This window comes from Kogia breviceps, chromosome 13 (genome assembly GCF_026419965.1).
Source record: "Kogia breviceps isolate mKogBre1 chromosome 13, mKogBre1 haplotype 1, whole genome shotgun sequence".
NCBI lineage: Eukaryota > Metazoa > Chordata > Mammalia > Artiodactyla > Physeteridae > Kogia > Kogia breviceps.
The window spans coordinates 38,420,852-38,440,779 of record NC_081322.1 but is presented as its reverse complement, the minus strand read 5'-3'; the positions used below and the strand labels follow the sequence as shown (position 1 = coordinate 38,440,779).

Genomic DNA, 19,928 nt, shown 5'->3' with positions numbered 1-19,928 from the left:
TTATAAGCTATACATAAGTAATGACCTCATAAGAAATTTTAAAACATCTTAGCCTTTAGCCTTTGATTTTCTATAAAAAGCAGTTGACTTTGTGTGGAATATTCAAAATGCAAAGAAAATGGTTGTTTTTCAGAATATTCAAAATATATTAAAAATCCTATTTAGTATATTTCTTTTTGAAAAAATAGTTAATAAATATGGTTTACAAATTTTCATTTCAGTTGCTTTTGCCAAGAGTAAGTTATTTGACGTTGGTAACTGACAAAGTGAAAAAGCACTTTCAGAAGGTTATGAGACAAGAAGACATTAGTGAGATATGGTTTGAATATGAAGGCACACCACTGAAATGGTGAGTGAATTTTTCTGCATTATTAAGCGTTGAGTATATACTAGCTTTAAGAAGGTATAGTGCCTTGAAGCAGTTTTTTTAAAGTTCTATACAAGAAATCACTAGTCTAGCTCTATAATACAGTGAATTTTAAACCAATGCTGGAATATTTTATTGGCAATATTTCTGTCTTCTATTTGGATGCATGGGAGACTGGACAGATTTGTATATTTTCATCAATAGATTTTTTTATATGGCATAATAATAGTAAATTTTGTTTATGGAGTTTTTGTTTTTTATTTTTTTTAAAACATATATTTAAAACTCCCTTATGAATAAGTCACTCTGTGACACTATTCAGTTTTGTTTCTATCTCTAAAATCTTTATAAACAGAACTTTATATACATATGATTACCTAAAGGGGCATCTTTCAAACTGATTGTCACATATAGTTGACCACTGTGTTATAAGCACATGTTATTTAGCCTTGGTTTAGTATTTAAATTATATTGATTTCCTTTTTGTGTGAAAAATAATTTTGGTAGTATATCGGAATACCATTTTTTCAGAAACATTTAAAGTAAATATCCTTTTTCAGACACATAAATCTGGGCTTATCCATGTATAGATGATGTAATTTTGTACTTCCTCTGTTACTGGGAGCTTTGGTCATTGTGCTTCCAAAAATATTTAATGAAATTGAAGAAATTACAGGGAGAAGAATGTTAAAAAATGACTCAAGATATGATGAGATATAGGTGTTGAAATGCTGCCATATAGATGTAGTTGAATGAGAAAGATACAGGCTGAGTCAAGCTTTAAGTGAAATTTGAAAAATATAAATAGTTTAATAATGGACTTGCTCTTTGAATCTGGGAATAATTAAAAATGAATAGTTTAAAAAGAGACTTAAAGCAAATAAAAGGAAGCTAGTAGGTGTGTAATAAGTGCAGCTGATTTGAATCCAAGAATTACTTAGAGACAAGGAGTGAACTTGCAGAACTCACCTTGTGCTGATGAATTTCCAAGAGTGGGTAGATTTCTCTTGATTTAGAAACATGCAAGGTGATATCTTGTATTGAGTTATGGGTCACATCACTAACCTTTTCTTTTCTTTTCTTTTCTTTTGTATAACGTTCATTATTTAGTCAAAACAGAATACTGAGCTTCATAATCACATTATCAGACTCATTATGACTCTTGAATAGTTCTAGACCTCTGGCAGCATAGATAAGTCAATGTTTTCTGTTTCTTTTTATTTCTCAGAAGAATTGGAGGTTTGGGAATGGGAAGGTGGCTTAAAAGAAGTATAAGAGGAGCAAGGATCAGGAGAGTAGAGGGAGAGGAAGGAGGGGGAAAGATTGTGGGTGAGTAGCAATAGGATAGCTCTGTGTTCTTGACAGTTCTATCTGTATTATAGATGGATGTTGAAATTGTATTGCTTTATGTGTATTAGTTATAGATTCCCTTAAGAACTCATGCGACTGACAGTGGGCTTTTCAGTTTTATCATTGTAAAGCATGGGTTCTCAACAAGGGCCCTACTGACATTTTGGACCCAGATAATTCTTTGCTGTAGGAGAGCTACTCTGTATGTTGTAGTGTTTTTAGCAGCAGCCCTGATCTCTACCCACTATTGCCAGTTGCATACCCTTCAGTTGTGATAGTAAAAATGTTGCTAAATGTCCTGGGGCGGGGGGGTACAAAACCACCCGCAATTGAGAAACTCTGGAAAAGATGGGAAACGTCAATTTAGCTTTTATAATAAATGATTATTAAGTCATCATCTTTCAGCTGCTGTTTTAATTTATCTTGTGTGGTGATTATTTTTGTATTTGCTATGATTTGTCTTCTATAGGTTTGTATTCTATATATGATATCAGTAAACAACATTTGGACCCATTCCTCCCTGTTAATGACAGAGTGATGATTTTAGCTTCAGGAGATGTGTTCCTACTTTGTCATTGTCCCTTCTGAAAGTCTTTTATTAAAGAGTGAAATTATTTTTCCTTTTAGGGAGCTAATGTGAAAGCAATTGTGTTCACATATCTTCATTTTAGTTTTTAGGTGTTAGCTTTTTATGCATGATACCACTTTCATAGCTGTGTCTTGCTGTACACTCATTGTATTTAATGGCTTTTTTTTTTTTTTGCGGTACACGGGCCTCTCACCGCTGTGGCCTCTCCTGTTGCGGAGCACAGGCTCTGGACGTGTGGGCTCAGCGGCCATGGCTCGCGGGCCCAGCCGCTCCGCAGCATGTGGGATCTTCCCAGACCGGGGCACGAACCTGCGTCCCCTGCATCGGCAGGCGGACTCCCAACCACTGCGCCACCAGGGAAGCCCTTTAATGGCTTTCGATACTTTTCTTGTAGTGTTGTTAGGTATTCCATATGTTTGAGGAATGAATAACTTATCGAGGCATGAATAAAATTTAGGACCTCTGGGCTAAGTTCTGATCTTTTCTCTTTTTGCTCCCAACAATAACAATTTTCTCTTGTGTGATAAGAGTTATCTTCCTGGAAATAGGCTGTCAATATCTACCTGGCATTTAAGCAGTGGGCTTTATAGGATAGGATAATCATTGTAGGGAAGCAGCTACCATTGAAGCTTTGTAGGACTTGGACTTTTGAGACCATGAATGTGTCTTAAGCGTAGAGGAGCATTTATTTCAGTAGGATGATAATATCTGCCTTATACTTGAGTCTTTGGAGTTTTAAGTAAATTCAAGTGAGAAAGGAAATCACCAGTTTAGACAATTCATAAAAGAAGGAAGAAAGCATAAATTGATATTCCTTCTCTCTCTGTAACCCTTTCTCCTATTCATATTAATTATTATTACAAATATTTAATCATCTGTGAGATGCTTGAGCAGGTGCTCTGTACCTTAAGCAGTAGCTTGTGAGAGGTGCTAAGTAAATGTTTGTTGAATGAAAAAAATGAATCTAAATAAGTCTCTTATTTTTATTGAGAAAACTGAGGCTCAAATAAATAACTTACTCAAATGAGCAAGTAGGACCATATTTTGAGGGCTCTTTCTACCATACATGCTGATATTCTGTTTCTTAGTTCTTGTTGTTTTCTCTGATTCTGTTCTAATTACTTATGTTAATTTGTCTATATTAGAATAGAAAAGTATTTAAGAACAGTGGTATGCACATAATGAATACTTAATATGTTGTTGATTTGTAGAGAGATGCCAAGGAGGCCTTATCTGATTAATGCTTTTAAAAATTATATGAGAAGTGGAAAGTGCTGATCTTAATTCAAATTAAGGATCTCTTTTTAAAGAGTGATTTGAGTTGATTAGTCAGCAGAGGGTGCTCTAACATTGCATTTTAAGGGATGAAGGTTCTTGTTACTGTAACTCAAGTGTTCAAAATTTGTATTTGTTACTTTTATATTAAGCTTATATTAAGAGAAAAGTTCTTGGTTCTTCTAAAGAATACTTTGTTAGTATACTCTAATGCTAGTTAGATCTTAGGCCTCCAGGTACAAAATTTAGAAAAAGGTTCTTTGTCAACTGTAAAGCAAGTGTCTCTACAAGGATATTATTTTGTGTAAATTGACTTATTTTCAGGACTGATTGTTGAAAATAAATTGTTCAAACTACCTTTGGAATTTAAAAAAAAGGCAGCAAATACTGATGTTGATCTTAAATGTAGGCATAATACAGTGACCCAGAATTTAATACTGTAGCTATGTGATTTCAAAAGTTAATTTTAACAAAGTAATTTTAACATCTTAATTGTAAATATTGTGCAGGCTCTTGTCTTATGTCCAGTCATTTTTCTAAGGTGCATTTTTAGAATTTTATAAATAATTTTGTAAACTAGATTTTTTGAAATGTGGTTTACTTAGCATTTTATACATGTAGTATCCCTTTAGTTGGTTATTTCTGTACTTTTTCATCCATAAGAATAGGCCTAGAAAGCTGAGAAACACAGCACTGGCCTGTAATTGTCTGTATTTGTACTATAGACAGAGTAATGAAAAATAGATTGTAATCATTAAATTACTTTGGTTTACGTTTGAGTTAAACCCTTATTCATTAGAATGTAATCCTGTTTTCAGTGAATCACTAATGTAGCAAACTTATGAATAGGATGCATTTATTTCAGTGAAATGGAGTGGGACAATAGTTCTCTAGTATATAGGGAAGATTCCTTTCAATACTGATCTTAAAATAGTGGTTTGCTATCTAACTGCAGATGTTTCGACTAGAATTGAGCACCCTTGGCTGACCTCAAAGCATATCTGTTACTGCCATGCCATGTGCCAGTATGTATATGTATTTTAGTGGTAATGAAAGGGTAAAGAAGAAACAACTTATGCAAAAAAAAAAAAAGAAAACGTTAATTCATTTAGAGAATTGAATTTAGAAAAGGCTAGAGCAGTTTAAGGAAGAGAAAGAAAATGAATAAAATGTGAAAGTAGACACAACACTAAATATTTTGGTGCAGTTAATTTTTATAGTGCGGTAGACTGAACCTTTACCAGTTTGATTGTCTTCTGGGGTATTCCAGGTTCAACTCCTCAGCACTTCCTTTTCTTTTAAATTTTAGATTAAATTGGCAGGAGTAGCAATATAACAGCCAAATGGCTACATTATGATTTACTCACAGTTATGGCTTACTTGGTTTCTGTGTTATGGGTTAGGAGTCTCCTAACAAAACTACATGGAGTATCTGTTTAGAGGAATTGTGCAAATTAGTACTTTTGAAATCTTTGACATAAATCAGATTATAGTGTAAGAGAAAGTCAGTACTTTTAATTTTTGCCAGTTTTGTTTTTTTTAGATTTTCTTGCATATTAATAGATTCATCAGAAATAAGCAATCTTGGAACCAGTTAATTCAGGTGATGTATTTGTTTGGAGTTAGTAAGATACTTGCATCAAAATCGTTCTGACATAAGCATCTGCATTGATGATCCACGTATGGTCTATATACTTTGACAATAGATAGAAGTAAATAGTTATTTTACTCCTAAATTTTTCTGGCTTAGTTTTATTTCTAAAGATTGTTACAGGATAATTGTTAGCTATTGTATTATTTAGAATGCTCTTATGTTAATATTTTTTATATTTTTAAATCTTAAATATAAGTTTTAGAAATTATCATACTTAAATTTCCATCCTAACTCTTAGTATATCAGGAAAAAGTCATCATCATTTACTGTTTGAGACCACTTTATAAATAACTTAGAGAAGTATAAAGGAATGGCATTTAACAACTTTATTATAGAAATTTTAATAAGCGTTTAAATATAGAAATTCAAATTTTCACTCCATGTTTTCCTGGTTTCAAAGGTGCAAGTTACTGCTCATTAGTTGTCAAACATTCAAATAGATCTGTATGAGGTTCCAGCTTGTCATTACTTCTGGCTCTTCTTGCGTTTAACGGAAATGCTTTACGAAATTTAAAAAGCCCTAGATCGTGATTTTGTTGTAAAATAATTTCTTTATTACATGAGTAAACATCCTGAATGAACAATCCAATTGTTTTTAATTTCTACATCATCTAATTCCTTCCAGTCATCTTTGTGTACAAATCTGGCTTTAATATTTGCCCACTTACTGTCAAGTAAATTGCATTGTACAAATGGCATTAAAGATAGAATACTGATACACATCCTTTTAGCAAAATGGGATGGTCTAGGTTCTAGTCATGAAATACTGTATGAAGAAGTCCTTTCTTTTGAATGACTAAGTGGATAAGAATGCCATATGTCCTTAGAAATACATTGTTTATGCATTAGTTCTTGAGTTTTATAAAATTCACCTAGGATATCATCATCTAAAGACTCCTAGTCTGAGATTTCACTTATATGATCAGTTTACCAATGTCATTAAAGTCTAAAGTACTGCTGTCGCTTTGCAAAAATCTTTTGATTTATCTAATTATGTAACGTCTTCCTCTGTCAATATGGGTGGAAAATAAGACATTTTGAATTTTCAGCTGTATTGAGAGATAAAAGCAGACTCCAAAGATGGGATCTGCATCCTTATTTTATGCTTTTTGGAATATGGTATAATGTTTTAGGTGACAAAGTAAGAAAATGGAAGAAGGATGCATTATTATATCTTCTAGGCATAACATTATTCTTCCAAATTCTTACTATTTTCATCTTTTTTTAGTTAGGAATAATTGATAAGTAATGATGAAATAATCCCTAGAATGATGAAATAGCAAAACGTTTCAAGATAGAGGAAAAATATAAGATCACTAAGATACCACAATATATCTTAGATTTGTAAAAGGGTCCAGTGAATTCATATGGCAGTTACTAGACAGACTAAGTTTTTTTCCTCTTTTTTCTTAAGTGAGTTTTCTCTGTGATTTTTGGAAGACTTTTAAGAAAGAATAAAAGGGGGGGGACTTCCCTGGTGGTCCAGTGGATAAGACTTCACCTTCCAGTGCAGGGGGTGCGGGTTTAATCCTTGGTGGGGGAGCTAAGAGCCCACATGCCTCACAGCCAAAAAACCAAAAACATAAAACAGAAGCTATATTGTAACATATTCAGTAAAGACTTTAAAAATGGTCCATATCAAAAAAAAAAATCTTAAAAAAAGAACAAAAGTTATAAAGTATTAATCTTAAAATAGAGCTGCTTAGAAAAGAAGTTCAGAATCTAAAATTGGGCCCATTGGATCTTCGTGGTATACCAAGGGTTAACTACTCTGTAGCTATTAGCTACTTTGTTCAAGAGTCTGTGCACTTGCAGGTCTTTTTTTTAATATTGAGGGTAAAAAAATAAATGATTATTATGAGTCTTTTTATGTTTAAATTGTATTCTAACTCAAATACTTGTTATTTAATTTTAAGGTTGTACTTGATTTTATGTGACTGTATAGATTACTTTAAGATAATATTTGATTTACCGTTAGAATTTGTATATAGTTCCATTTGTGAATGGTGGAGAACGTGTGCAACACTGAATTGCTAGTCATTTTATGGGGTTACTGGTGAATCTATCCAATAGGTCAACTACATAATTTGCTAAAGGGATTCTATAATTATATCTGCAGTGCTGCATAGAGTTTGGAAAGCAGTATGCTCTATTAGTTTAAGTACCCATATTCATTCTTAACCTAGTTGCACATAACTCAGAGGGACCTGAGGACTAAAAAAAGGTCTAATTTGTAAAAGTGCAGGGCATTATGTAGAGCCTGTGCAATTTTAAGAGGTCAGAGAGAAAGATCAGAACTGGATAGAATCTATAACTTGTTTATAGTGCAATATTTTTTTTTAATTAATATTTTTATTTCAGTTTTTAACTGAGACTGGAGTTTTTCCTGATTAGAGAATTTCCTAAAGGAAGCATTCTGTAATTTAGTTAATTCACGATTTACTTCATATTCATTCCTAGTTATGAAGGATTTGTGTTAGATACTGACTTTCGATTAGAGAGAAGTTTGAGGGTTTTATTAAGAGATACAACACATATATGACTAAAACTACTCACTGTTTTATTTTGCTAGCAGGGCATTCATCTTAAATTCATTCTAAATAAATATATGATCTCTAATGACTGATGGTTTTTCCACAATTATATTATGTAGATGTAAGCAAACATAAATAGTATTAGCTAATATTTGAATCTTGATCAGGTCATGTATTTGGGTCACTCATTTGGAAGGAAATTAGATGTATTTTCAAAGTTTTCCACTCTTAAATCTAGGAATAATTCACTAATATATTATATAGGAAAGAACAGGACTGTACATAAAACCAGGCAGTCTTCTTTTTGTCTTTGTTGGAAGGATTATTTATTCTGATTTACTGATTAAGCTACTTTAGATTCTTTAAAAGGATGTAAAAAATAAGGTTTGTCCACTGAAATCTGCAAGGTTTGTATTATTAACTTGTTTGTTACTAAATAATTTGCTTCACTGTGAGTAATGGTTATATTAGGAAATGTTCTCTCATTTAGGAAGTCCCAAATTTATTTATTTCTTTTTCGGTATGCGGGCCTCTCACTGTTGTGGCCTCTCCCGTTGCGGAGCACAGGCTCCGGACGCGCAGGCTCAGCGGCCATGGCTCACGGGCCCAGCCGCTCCGCGGCATGTGGGATCTTCCCGGACTGGGGCACGAACCCACATCCCCTGAATCGGCAGGCGTACTCTCAACCACTGCACCACCAGGGAAGCCCCAGATTTATTATTTTTAAAAAAACTTTAGAATTAGGTTGCAGAAGAATATTCAGTGACTTTGGAAAATGTTCATATATTGTTATATGAAAAAAGCAGGTTATAGCAGTCTGTAAAGGATAAACCTAATGTATATTTAGATATGTATGCATAAAGAAAAGACTGGAAATTTAAATACTGTAATGTTAATAGTAATAAGTACAAAATAGGTGATTGCATGCTTTTTTAGGTGCTCTTCTCAGTTCTTAACATTTTCTAAAATTTTAAGGTTTTTTTTAACATCTTTATTGCAGTATAATTGCTTTACAATGGTGTGTTAGTTTCTGCTTTATAACAAAGTGAATCAGTTATACATATGATCCCATATCTCTTCCCTCTTGCGTCTCCCTCCCTCCCACCCTCCCTATCCCACCCCTCTAGAAAAAAACTGGTTGCCCAATATGAATGCTTGGATGATAATTAGATGTGGCAGTACTGTGACATAACAGTGCTCATGGCTGATAAAAGGTGCCTTAGTACAATTTCATTATGTATATTGAGGATTCCCTGGGGAACGGTATGGTTAGAAGAAAAAAAAACACCTGATGCCTAGATACTATGCCATATTAGCCCAGGCGAGTAACTATGTAGAACATTACCTTTCTGTGATTTGTGGTTAAAGTCCCCTGATATTTGATGTTGAAACATGCTGGAAATTTATTTTGGAGTTGTAGTTTAACTTTAAATATTTATTTTATCTTAAAATATACTGTTTCATTTTTAGGCATTATCCAATTGGTTTGCTCTTTGATCTTCTTGCATCAAGTTCAGCTCTTCCTTGGAACATCACAGTACATTTTAAGGTATAGTTTAAATAGCATTTCCCATTTGTCCCACTTGTGGTACTACTTAGTAAGTAGACTTAGAGTAGAATTTTTTTTTTAAGTTAAGTTGTTTATTGCTTTTCCCATGATACTTTTTATTTGCTAAGCTGCCATTAGTGTTTATAAAATGCCTTTCAATTTCTTGTTAACTCTTGACAGAACCATTTAAACATTTAATGTATAAGTGCCTATTCTTTGTTGGAGCTGGATACACTATGTTTAAAATTTATAATAGTTTGGAATATTTATATTCATTTAAAAAGGTCTCAAATAGGAAGAACAAAATCCTGAGTACATGTGGGCGTGGGAATGGGGAAGGAGGCAACCTAACACTGAGTAAGTCTAAGGATCTTTTGATGGAATGAAAAGAAGCGTTAGGAGACAGAAATAACAAAGACTTGATTTAAGTCTGTTTTGAGAAATATTAATTCCTGTAGTTTTTAAGAGTCCAGGCTAGATTTATTGTAACTAATTTTGTCTCATTATTTTATTAAAATCTCATCCCTCTTTCTCACTAAACACACTGATTCTCCATCCTCCACCCCACAAGCAAGTACCACTGAAGGATTGAACCCCCTCTATTAGTTGATCACTAGGCAGTGATTCTCAAATGGTGACATATAGTGGGAGGGAGACATGCTAAGAGTTTGAAAAGTCATTTAGGTGTCTGATTTGCTTTCCCATTAGGGTCACTTATTCAAAGTCATTGCCCAAAGGCTCACCCAGTCTTCCTAAGTTACTTTTCTTTCCATTTTACTGAAATTGAATTTGTGGGGCGTCTGCATTTATTTCCCTATTATTTGCACTGATATACTTTGCACAGCACCATGCTACCACAGATGTTAGTTACCACGGAACCATACAGAGTGAGGACATGGTTCTAATATGCATGAGTTTCAGTTACCATGAAGAGCAAGAACTGCCTGTATGTATAATAATTTAAATTTAGAATGGTAGGAAGGTAAAACTACTCCAAGCATAATAAGTGTAGAGGTTCCATATTGCCTAACAGGTCTTTCGCATATGTTGAAAAGCATTTCCAATAATTAGATTGTGTGTGCGTGTGTGTGTGTATAGAATGCACTCTAAAAGACTTTGAAATCTAAGTTAAAATATATCATAGTTACCCACTTATTTATTCATTCAACAAATACTGAGAGCCTGCTGTGTGCCAGGCAGGCACTATTCTAGGAGCCTGGGATATATGAGTGAATGATACAAAAGATACTCAAACAAATTTTATGGTACCTAATTGGCATTGCCTGCTAGGCCCTCTGTAATTATTGGTCGAATTAGTTGATGGATTGTAATAATGATAGGAAAGGCTTAGAATTCTTATGATTGGTATAGTGTTATGGTTCTCAGAGTGCTTGATGGACCCAGATGCATGGGGATTCCTATTTCCATAATAATATTAAGATACTATTTGCCCTTTCCACTGTGTTTAAATTTGTACTGATCTGCAAAAGCGATGGTGAGCAAAACTTTTGGCATCTTAGCACAGAGCAAGGCCCTGTACCAAAATGTGCTAGCGGTCATTGTATTCTTCACCACCACACACTAGGACTGTCCTGGGTGAAGTGGTACAAATTATTAATTATTGTTAATCTTGACTCTTAAGTACATGTCTCTTTAATCTCATGTGGTGAAATGGGAATACACATAAAGCACTTCTGCTGTGTGCCAAATACGATGGTTGTCCTAAGGAAAAGCATTGTGCCCTTGTTTACTTTGAGAGCTAAATGAGCCACTTTTCTCATGAAACACCATTTTTTATTTGAAAGAGTGACTGACAAACTAGTTTATTCACACTTGGGTATTTGTTAGTTTCTTGAAAACAAAGTGACCTCTCATTGCAGAGAAAACAACTGACAGTATTTGTTTCCAATGATAAGATTTGCACTTTTAAGTGAAAATTAGATTCTATCTGTCACCATGATCTTGACAGCTTTATTATTCTCAAAGAATTTTCTGATGAGATTGGTGGTCATTTTAACAAATTGATTTTTAAGAAATTTTATATAGTGAAATGTGAAAATGTTTGGAGAAGGCCTGCCTTAACTCAGTAAACAGATACTTTCCAAATGATCAATGCATTATGTTGAGAAATTATGCATGTGTGAAAGATCTGTTCAAAGTGCACGGCTGGCATCGGGAATTTTAATATAACAGGTCAAAATGTTTATTGATGTGTTTTCAGATTCCACATTAATGTATAATAAACTATACTTATTGAATTGATGTAGTATCAAAAAAGAATATCCATAAATCTGAAAAGACTATTAAAACACTAGTTTTTCCAACTACATTTTTTTTTTTTTTTTTTTTTTTTTTTTGCGGTACGCGGGCCTCTCACTGTTGTGGCCTCTCCCTTTGCGGAGCACAGGCTCTGGACGCACAGGCTCAGCGGCCATGGCTCACGGGCCCAGCTGCTCCGCGGCATGTGGGACCTTCCTGGACCGGGGCACGAACCCAGGTCCCCTGCATCGGCAGGCAGACTCTCAACCACTGCGCCACCAGGGAAGCCCAACTACATATTTTTATAAACCTGTATAATTACATACTTTAAGCAAAACAACTGCATAGTACTGAATGTGGAAGCAAATAAGATAACTCCATCTACTTCCCATTAAGCCAGATGTTATAAAGATATTTGCAAAATTGTACAGCAGTGCCAGTCTTCTCCCTAAATTGTTGTTGTTGTTGTCCTGGAAAATATAGTTATTTTTCACAAAAATACAGTTTTTGTGTTGACAGGGAATGGGTTTGTTCTTGATATTTTAAAATGAATTGCTCTTTGGGATCCTTAGTAGGTCATACATTGTCTTCCCCGATAGAAACTTTATTAGAGAAATTAAATAGAAAGCACAATGTTAGAGGATGTTTTAAATTTGCTCCAACTACCAGCGTGTTTCTGTCAGCTGCTCTTACTCTTTCTGACCCTGGCCTGTGTTGGAGGAAAAGTATTGCCCAGATTTCTTTCTCCTTATACTAAGTTACCTTTATTTAGGGTTATAAGACCTGGTTTACCACAAAGGTCAATCCTCAGGTATTTAATTGATAGCTTATACGGACTGATGTAGGCCCACATCCCCTTGTAGTGCCTTATGGCTTTTGATTGATTATAATGAAACTGAGTAAGCATTAAATTTGCAGGTAGAAAAGCAATGCTTTTAGATAGAGGAAGCAGATTTTCTTTAAGTTTCTAGAAAATAGTTTCTCATCAACAGGTTAAATTTATCAAGTAACAACTTTCTGTCAGTTGATGCATCAGTATTTTATCTTTCATGATTTTGTATTGAGTGTGTCAGATGATGTGTGTGCTTTAACCAGATTGCTTAGAATTTTTATTTTACAGTTGCTTTCAGAGATATTGATTTTAATTAGATTTTGTGCAACACTGAAGTCTCCAAGAGATTGCCCCACCTCCATCACACACATTTGGGTCAGTTCATAGTTCACACTGAATTCTTGGGGAGAAAACCTGTTAAAAATTTTTCAAAAGGACATATTTTCTCTAATTTTTAACTGACTTTGATGCTTGTCATTTGAATAGATTTATAATGTTTATAGTAAGTGAATTTTAATGTCAAGAGCAGTGCTTTTCAAAATTTAATGTACGTACAAATCACATGTGTGTCTCGCTAAAGTGCAGATTGATTCTGATTTCATAGGTTTGCGTTGAGGGCAGAGGTTCTGCATTTTTAACAAGTTCGCAGAGCTGTTGATCCACCAGACCATGGGTTGAATAACAAGAGTTTAGAAAACAATGCAGATTTAAAAGTTAGTGTTGGACTTCCCTGGTGACGCCGTAGTTGAGAATCTGCCTGCCAATGCAGGGAATACGGGTTTGAGCCCAGGTCTGGGAAGATCCCACATGCCACGGAGCAGCTAAGCCTGTGCACCACAACTACTGAGCCTGCACTCTAGAGCCCGTGAGCCACAACTACTGAAGCCTGTGTGCCTACAGCCTGTGCTCCACAACAAGAGAAGCCACCACAATGAGAAGCCCATGCACCAGAACGAAGAGTAGCCCCTGCTCGCCGCAACTAGAGAAAAGTCCATACGCAGCAACGAAGACCCAACGCAGCCATAAATAAATAAATAAATAAATAAAGTTATTTTTTTTAAAAGTGTTGTGTACAAAACCAAAAGGTTGTAAAGGATGATTCAGAAAATTGTTTTTGTAGGAATTTTTATATTATTTTTGAATTCTGAGAGAGAAATATTATGCAATTGTAAAGTGTTAACTACTTTAAAACATGTAGATTTACTTTGCTTTCTTTTTCTGTTTACCAAAACAAGAATGAAAAAGGTATCTTCTTCATGGTTTTCTTAATTAGCTTCAAGGGCCTTTTTTTTTTTTTTTTTGCGGTACGCTGGCCTCTCACTGCTGTGGTCTCTCCTGTTGCAGAGCACAGGCTCCGGACGCGCAGGCCCAGCAGCCATGGCCCACGGGCCTAGCCGCCTGCGGCATGTGGGCTCCTCCAGGACCGGGGCACGAACCCACATCCCCTGCCTGCATTGGCAGGCAGACTCTCAACAATGCGCCACCAGGGAAGCCCCAAGGACATTTTTGATTCCTAAATCTGATTAGCCTCCTGAGAAAATTATTTTATTTCTATTTCCTCAGCTTTTATTTTTAAAAATTCAAACCTGTATTAGAAAGATTGAGAGTCGAACACCCACATACCTTTCACCTGGATTTGCCAATTGTTAGTTTGCTACCTTTGCTTTATTTCTCTGTCTCTTTTTTTCTTTGATATTTCATTATTCCTATAGGCATTTTGCTTGTAAAGCTGCATTATAATCAAAAGGTTGCTTACAGTGTGTGCAGGTTTTAAAGAGGGAAGTTAGTAGTGTGATTCAGAAATTTACTAACATCAAATGAAGAGAGTGGGCTCTTTAAAATGCTCAGGTCTATTGCATATCTATCCTAAAAAAAATTAATGGAGTAAAAAAAAACCCACCAATAATTCGGTGTTTTTCTTTTTCTTTTAATAAAATGGTGCTAAACTGATTTATTTAGGTTTTGAAAAGAACAGAAATTTAAATTTTGAATCTTGACAGTGATTATTAGGGGTCAGAGCTCACATTTGCTAGGCAAAATTGGGTCAGCATTAAGGAGGTGTTTCTGTGTAAAACACTGCTGAATGATTGTGACCAGACAAACTTAGGTTTTTGGATCAAGGCACTCTATCTTTCGTATGGTGCATGGGAAGGCACTACCACTGGTCCTGGCTATACTTGTAGGACTGACCACACCCTTTTTCTGATGGACAAGTTTTCTTACTAGGCCAAGAGCCACTGTGTCTCTCTCTAAGGTAATTTACCATGTCCCTGCTCCTTCCACTGTGTGTTGATGACATAGATCTGAGGTAGCTTTCCTTGTTCTTAAGTGCACTTCATGGTCTCTCCTATGCTTCTGCTGCCTGTAATTCCCATCTCTATATATTGGTGGCTGTCTTGAAGTATTTTATCAATAATGTATTATATTATCTGTCTATCACAGTGGGACAGGTCACCAGAAATGTAGCAGCTTAAAACAGCACACATTTATTATCACACAGTTTCTGTGGGTCAGGCTTACCTGGATCCTCAGCTTAGTGTCTCACATGGCTGTAGTCAAGGTATTGACTGGCCTGTATTCTTGCCTCAACACTTGAGAATCTGCTTCCAACTTCACTCAGGTTGCTGGCAGAGTTCATTTCTTTGTGATTGTCGGGCTAAGGGATCTATCTTCTTGTTGACTGTTAGCTAGAGGCCGTACTCAGCACCTACAGGCTGCTTGAAGTCCCTTGCCATGTGGATTTTCCCAGCATGGTGGCGTACTTCATTGAGTCAACAAAAAGAGCCTCTAGAGCTAGTCTGTTAGCAAGACCAGAGTTATATAACATGACTTAATCACAGGAGTAGTATCCCATAATCTCTGCCACATTTATTTTTAATTTTTAATTTATTTTTGGCTGCTTTGGGTCTTTGTTGCTGCGTGTGGGCTTTCTCTAGTTGCGGCAAGAGGGGGCTACTCTTCGTTGTGGTGCGTGGGCTTCTCATTGCGGTGGCTTCTCTTGTTGTGGAGCACGGGCTGTAGGCATGCAGGCTTCTGTAGTTGCAGCACGTGGGCTCAGTAGCTGCGGCACACAGGCTCTAGAGCGCAGGCTCAGTAGTTGTGGCGCATGGGCTTAGTTTCTCCACGGCACGTAGGATCTTCCCGGACCAGGGATTGAACCCGTGTCCCCTGTGTTGGCAGGCGGATTCTTAACCACTGTGCCACCAGGGAAGTCCCTTTGCTATATTCTTTTTATTAATGCAGATCACAGGTCCTACCTACACTCCAGGGGGAGGGATTACAGAAAGGTGTGGACACCAAGAGGTTGAGATCACAGAGGGTCACACATACTTAAAACTTTATGAAATAAGGTTTGTTTAGTCATTAAATTATGTATCAAATATTTATTGCGGTTAACATCTGCTTTCATCTCTGACAGAGTAAGTGGATTGTGTTTTTCCTCTAGTCATAAGCAGCTATAAAGCCAGACAAAGTATATGAAGTAGAGCTGTTTTCAGGCACTGGATATAGAGAGAAAGAGAACAAACTAGGTGAGCCCCACATTTAGCCCATCTCTGTGCTTCAAGGTAATTGGCTAACTATGTCATGGGGAGTGGAACTCAAGCAGAGCAAGGAAGTTCTACTGAACTGAGGGTGCAGAGATTGGAGTTCTGGGCTGCTGAAGCAGCTGGAACTTGTTAGGTTGTTGAAGAAGAGGGTACACACAGAAGTATGAGTTCCCCAAGAGTGCTTGGCTGAGGGTTGGGCTGCACACATGTAGGTGATGTTCCTTAAGGCCTAGTAGAGAGTGCATGTTAGGGGGTTAAAAGTGGGAGAAATATCATAATACCTGGAGATGTTGGATTTCAGCCCATCCAGAGTGGAGAAAGGCCTAGTTAATATACTAGATATTAATCTTAGATTCCTGAAAGGCTGTGCTTTTGGAAAGGTTTGGCAAGTTATGCCCTGTGTGCCAAATCTGGCCCACTGACTGTTTTTATATGTCCTGTGATCTGAGGATGGTTTTTATTTTGTTAGTGGCTGAAGAGAAATTAAAAGAAGAATAATACTTTGTGACATGTAAAAATGATGTGGAATATAAATTCTAGTGATCATAAATAATGGATGGATGCAGCCAGCCATGTTAATTCATTTACATACTGCTTTTGGACTACAACAGCAGAGTTGAATGCTTGCTATAGACATTGTATGGCCTACAAATAATACATTTACCATCTTGCTCTTTACAGACAAAGTTTAACTCCTCTTACAGAGTAAGGATTGCTCTAGATTTTCCCTAATAAAACCTAAAGTTAAGCCTTTTTAAGATCAAGGAGAGGCTCCAGGCAGAACAAACTCAACAAGAAAGACAGTATAATCTAGAATCCTTACACCATATTCACAATGTTTAGCATACAATCGTCTATGACTACACATGCAAATAAGCAGGGAAACTTGAACCATATCAAGGGGAAAAATGCTGTCAGTAGACATTGACCCTGAAATAACCCACATTTGGAATTAGCAAAAAATGAATTAAAGCAACTATTATAAACTCAGTGACTTAAGATGACAAAATTGCAGAACTGAAAAGAACAGTATCTGAAATTAAAAGTTCACTGATGGACTTAACAGTGAATTGGAGATGGCATAAGAAAGCTTCTGTGAACTTGACAGATCCATAGAAATTATCCAATGTGAAGAACTGAGATAAGAAAATTGGAGGGAGGTGGGAACAGAGTCCCAGTGACTTCTGGGATAATATCAAGCAGTCTAACATACATGTAATTGGAGTCCTAGCAGGAAAGGAAGGAGGGCATGGGTCAGAAAGAAAATTTTAAGAAATATGATTTGACTCACATTTCCTGGTTTCAAAGCAACAGTAAACACAACTACATGGTACCAGCAACTAAAGTACAAGCAACCAAAGAAAAAAATAGAGAAATTGGACTTCATCAAAATGAAATACTTTCTGTGCTTCAAAGGAAATGAAAAGACAACCCACAGAATAGGAGAAAATATTTGCAAAATTATATATTTAATATGGTCTGGTGTCCTGAATATATAACGAACTGTTAGAATTTAGTAATAAAAAGGTAAATAACCCAATTAAAAATGGAAAAAGGATTTGAGTAGACACTTCTCCAAAGAAGATATATAAATGGTCAGTAAGCATATGAAAAGAAACCAAGCATAATTATTTATAGTTGCGAAGACATGGAAAAAAACCTCAGTGTCCATCAACCGATGAATGGATAAGGAAGATGCGGTATGTATATACAATGGGATACTACTACTCAGCCATAAAAAAGAATGAAATTTTGCCATTTGCAGCGACATAGATAGACTTGGAGGGCATTATGCTAAGTGAAATAAGTCAGAGAAAGATAAATACTGTATGATGTCACTTACGTGTGGAATCTAAAAAATAGGATAAACTAGTGAATATGACATAAAAGAAGGAGATTCACAGATACAGAGAACAAACTAGTGGTTACCAGTGTTGGGGGAGAGGAGACATAGAGGTGGGGGAAGTGGGAGGTACAAACTCTTGGGTGTTAGATAGGCTCAAGGATGTACTGTGCAACACGGGGAATATAGCCAGTATGTTGTAATAACTGTAAATGGAAAGTAACCTTTAAAAATTGTATAAAAATAAAAAATGAAAAAAACCCACAAAACCTCAGCATAATTAGTCATTAGGGAACTGCAAATAAATACCTCAGTGAGTTACCCCTTCCTGCCCACTAAAATAGCTATAATCAAAATGTTGGACAATAACAGGTGTTGGAGAGAGTGGGCTAATTGGTACTTTTCATATGTTAAGTGTTACTGTTGTGAATGTAAAATGCTGCAGCTGCTTTGGAGAACAATCTGGCAATTCCCTCAAATGATTAAGACCTGCCTTATGACCCACCAACTCCATTCATAGTTATATACACAAGGGAATTGAAAACATATGTCTACCCATCAACTTGTACATGGTTGTTCATAGCAGCTTTAGTCATAAGAACCAAGAAGTGGAAGCAATCCAGATGCTTATCAACTGATGAACGGATATACAAAATGTATATCCATACAATGGAGTATAGTTTGGCCATGAGAAGGAACAGAGTACTGTTGCATGCTATAGAACAGATGAACCTTGAAACATACTGAGCCTGAGCAAAAGGAGGCAGACTCAAAAGGCTGCACTTTATATGATTCATTATATGAAACGTCCAAAATATGCAAATCCATAGAGACAGAAAGTTGAGCAGTGGTTTTTCAAGAGCTGGAGGGAGGACAGAATGGGGAGTGACTGCTTACAGATATGAGGTTTGTTTCTGAGTGTTGAAAATATTATGTAATTAGATAGCAGTAATGGTTGTACAGCTTGTGAATAGAGTTGTTCCTGGGTGTCTGTGGGGGGTTAGTTCCATGACCCCCTTCTCCATAACAAAATACACCGGATGCTGAAGTCCCTTATATAAAATGGTGTAGTACAGTCAACCCTCCGTATCCACAAGTTCTGTATCCACAGATAAAACCAACTGCATTTTTTTTTTTTTTCCCGTACATGGGCCTCTCACTGTTGTGGCCTCTCCCGTTGCGGAGCACAGGCTCCGGACGCACAGGCTCAGTGTCCATGGCTCACGGGCCCAGCCGCTCCGCAGCATGTGGGATCTTCCCAGACTGGGGCACGAACTCGTGTCCTCTGCATCAGCAGGCGGACTCTCAACCATTGCGCCACCAGAGAAGCCCAAACCAAGTGCACTTTGATCCGTGGTTGGTTGAATACATGGATGAAGAAGCTGCAGGTATGGAGGGCAACTGCATACTAAGAACTACTGAGTTCTAGTCTTTAAAATGGTCAGTTTTAAGTGAATTGTATATGAACTATATCTCAATTTTTTAAAAAAGAAATAATGATTAATAATTTTCCAAAGTTGGGGGAGAAAACAGTCTGTGTGTTAAAGAAGGTCAGCAAATCTAAAGCAAGTAACTATATAGAAAACCACATCCAAGCACATCATAAACTGCTGAAAACCAGTTATAAACAGAAAATCTTGAAAGAAGCCACCAAAAAAATGACACAAGAGAACAGTAGGTTAAAGATGGGTGAGTTCTCATCAAATAGCGAAGAACAAAAGAAACAAATAGTGAAGAACAAAAGAAAATTGAATGATGTCTTAAAGCACTGGAAGAAGCTACAGGCAGGAATGAAGAACACTAGAAATGGTTAAATAAATGGTAAATAGAAAAAAATTACCTCTTTTAACTTCTTTAAAAGATAAATGACAGTTTAAGGCAAGAATAATATAATTTTAAGGAAGGGTTAATAATGTCTGTAAGTAAAATATGTGGCCACACTTATCTAAAGGATGAGGCCAATAAATCTTCAGTTAGCTATGGGTCGAAGAAATCACAAGGGAAATTTTAAAAGTATTTCAAACTGAATGATAATGGAAACACAACATATTGAAGTTTGTGGGAGTCACCCTAAGCAGTGCTTAGAGGGAATTAAGAACTTTCTATAGTAGGAAAACATAATTTCTGA

The 19,928-nt window shown here is 36.0% G+C and overlaps 1 protein-coding gene across 5 annotated transcripts in view; it reads left to right on the top strand.

Annotated features, from left to right (window-relative positions):
• Positions 1-19,928, top strand: part of ATG5 (autophagy related 5) — a 117,961-nt gene that overhangs the window by 14,359 nt on the left and 83,674 nt on the right. For all 5 annotated transcript variants that reach the window (XM_059083850.2, XM_059083851.2, XM_067011542.1 and 2 more), the window contains exons 3-4: positions 222-349; positions 9,240-9,318. In XM_059083850.2, coding sequence (XP_058939833.1) covers positions 222-349; positions 9,240-9,318 — 207 coding nt within the window. The remainder of the gene's footprint in view (positions 1-221; positions 350-9,239; positions 9,319-19,928) is intronic.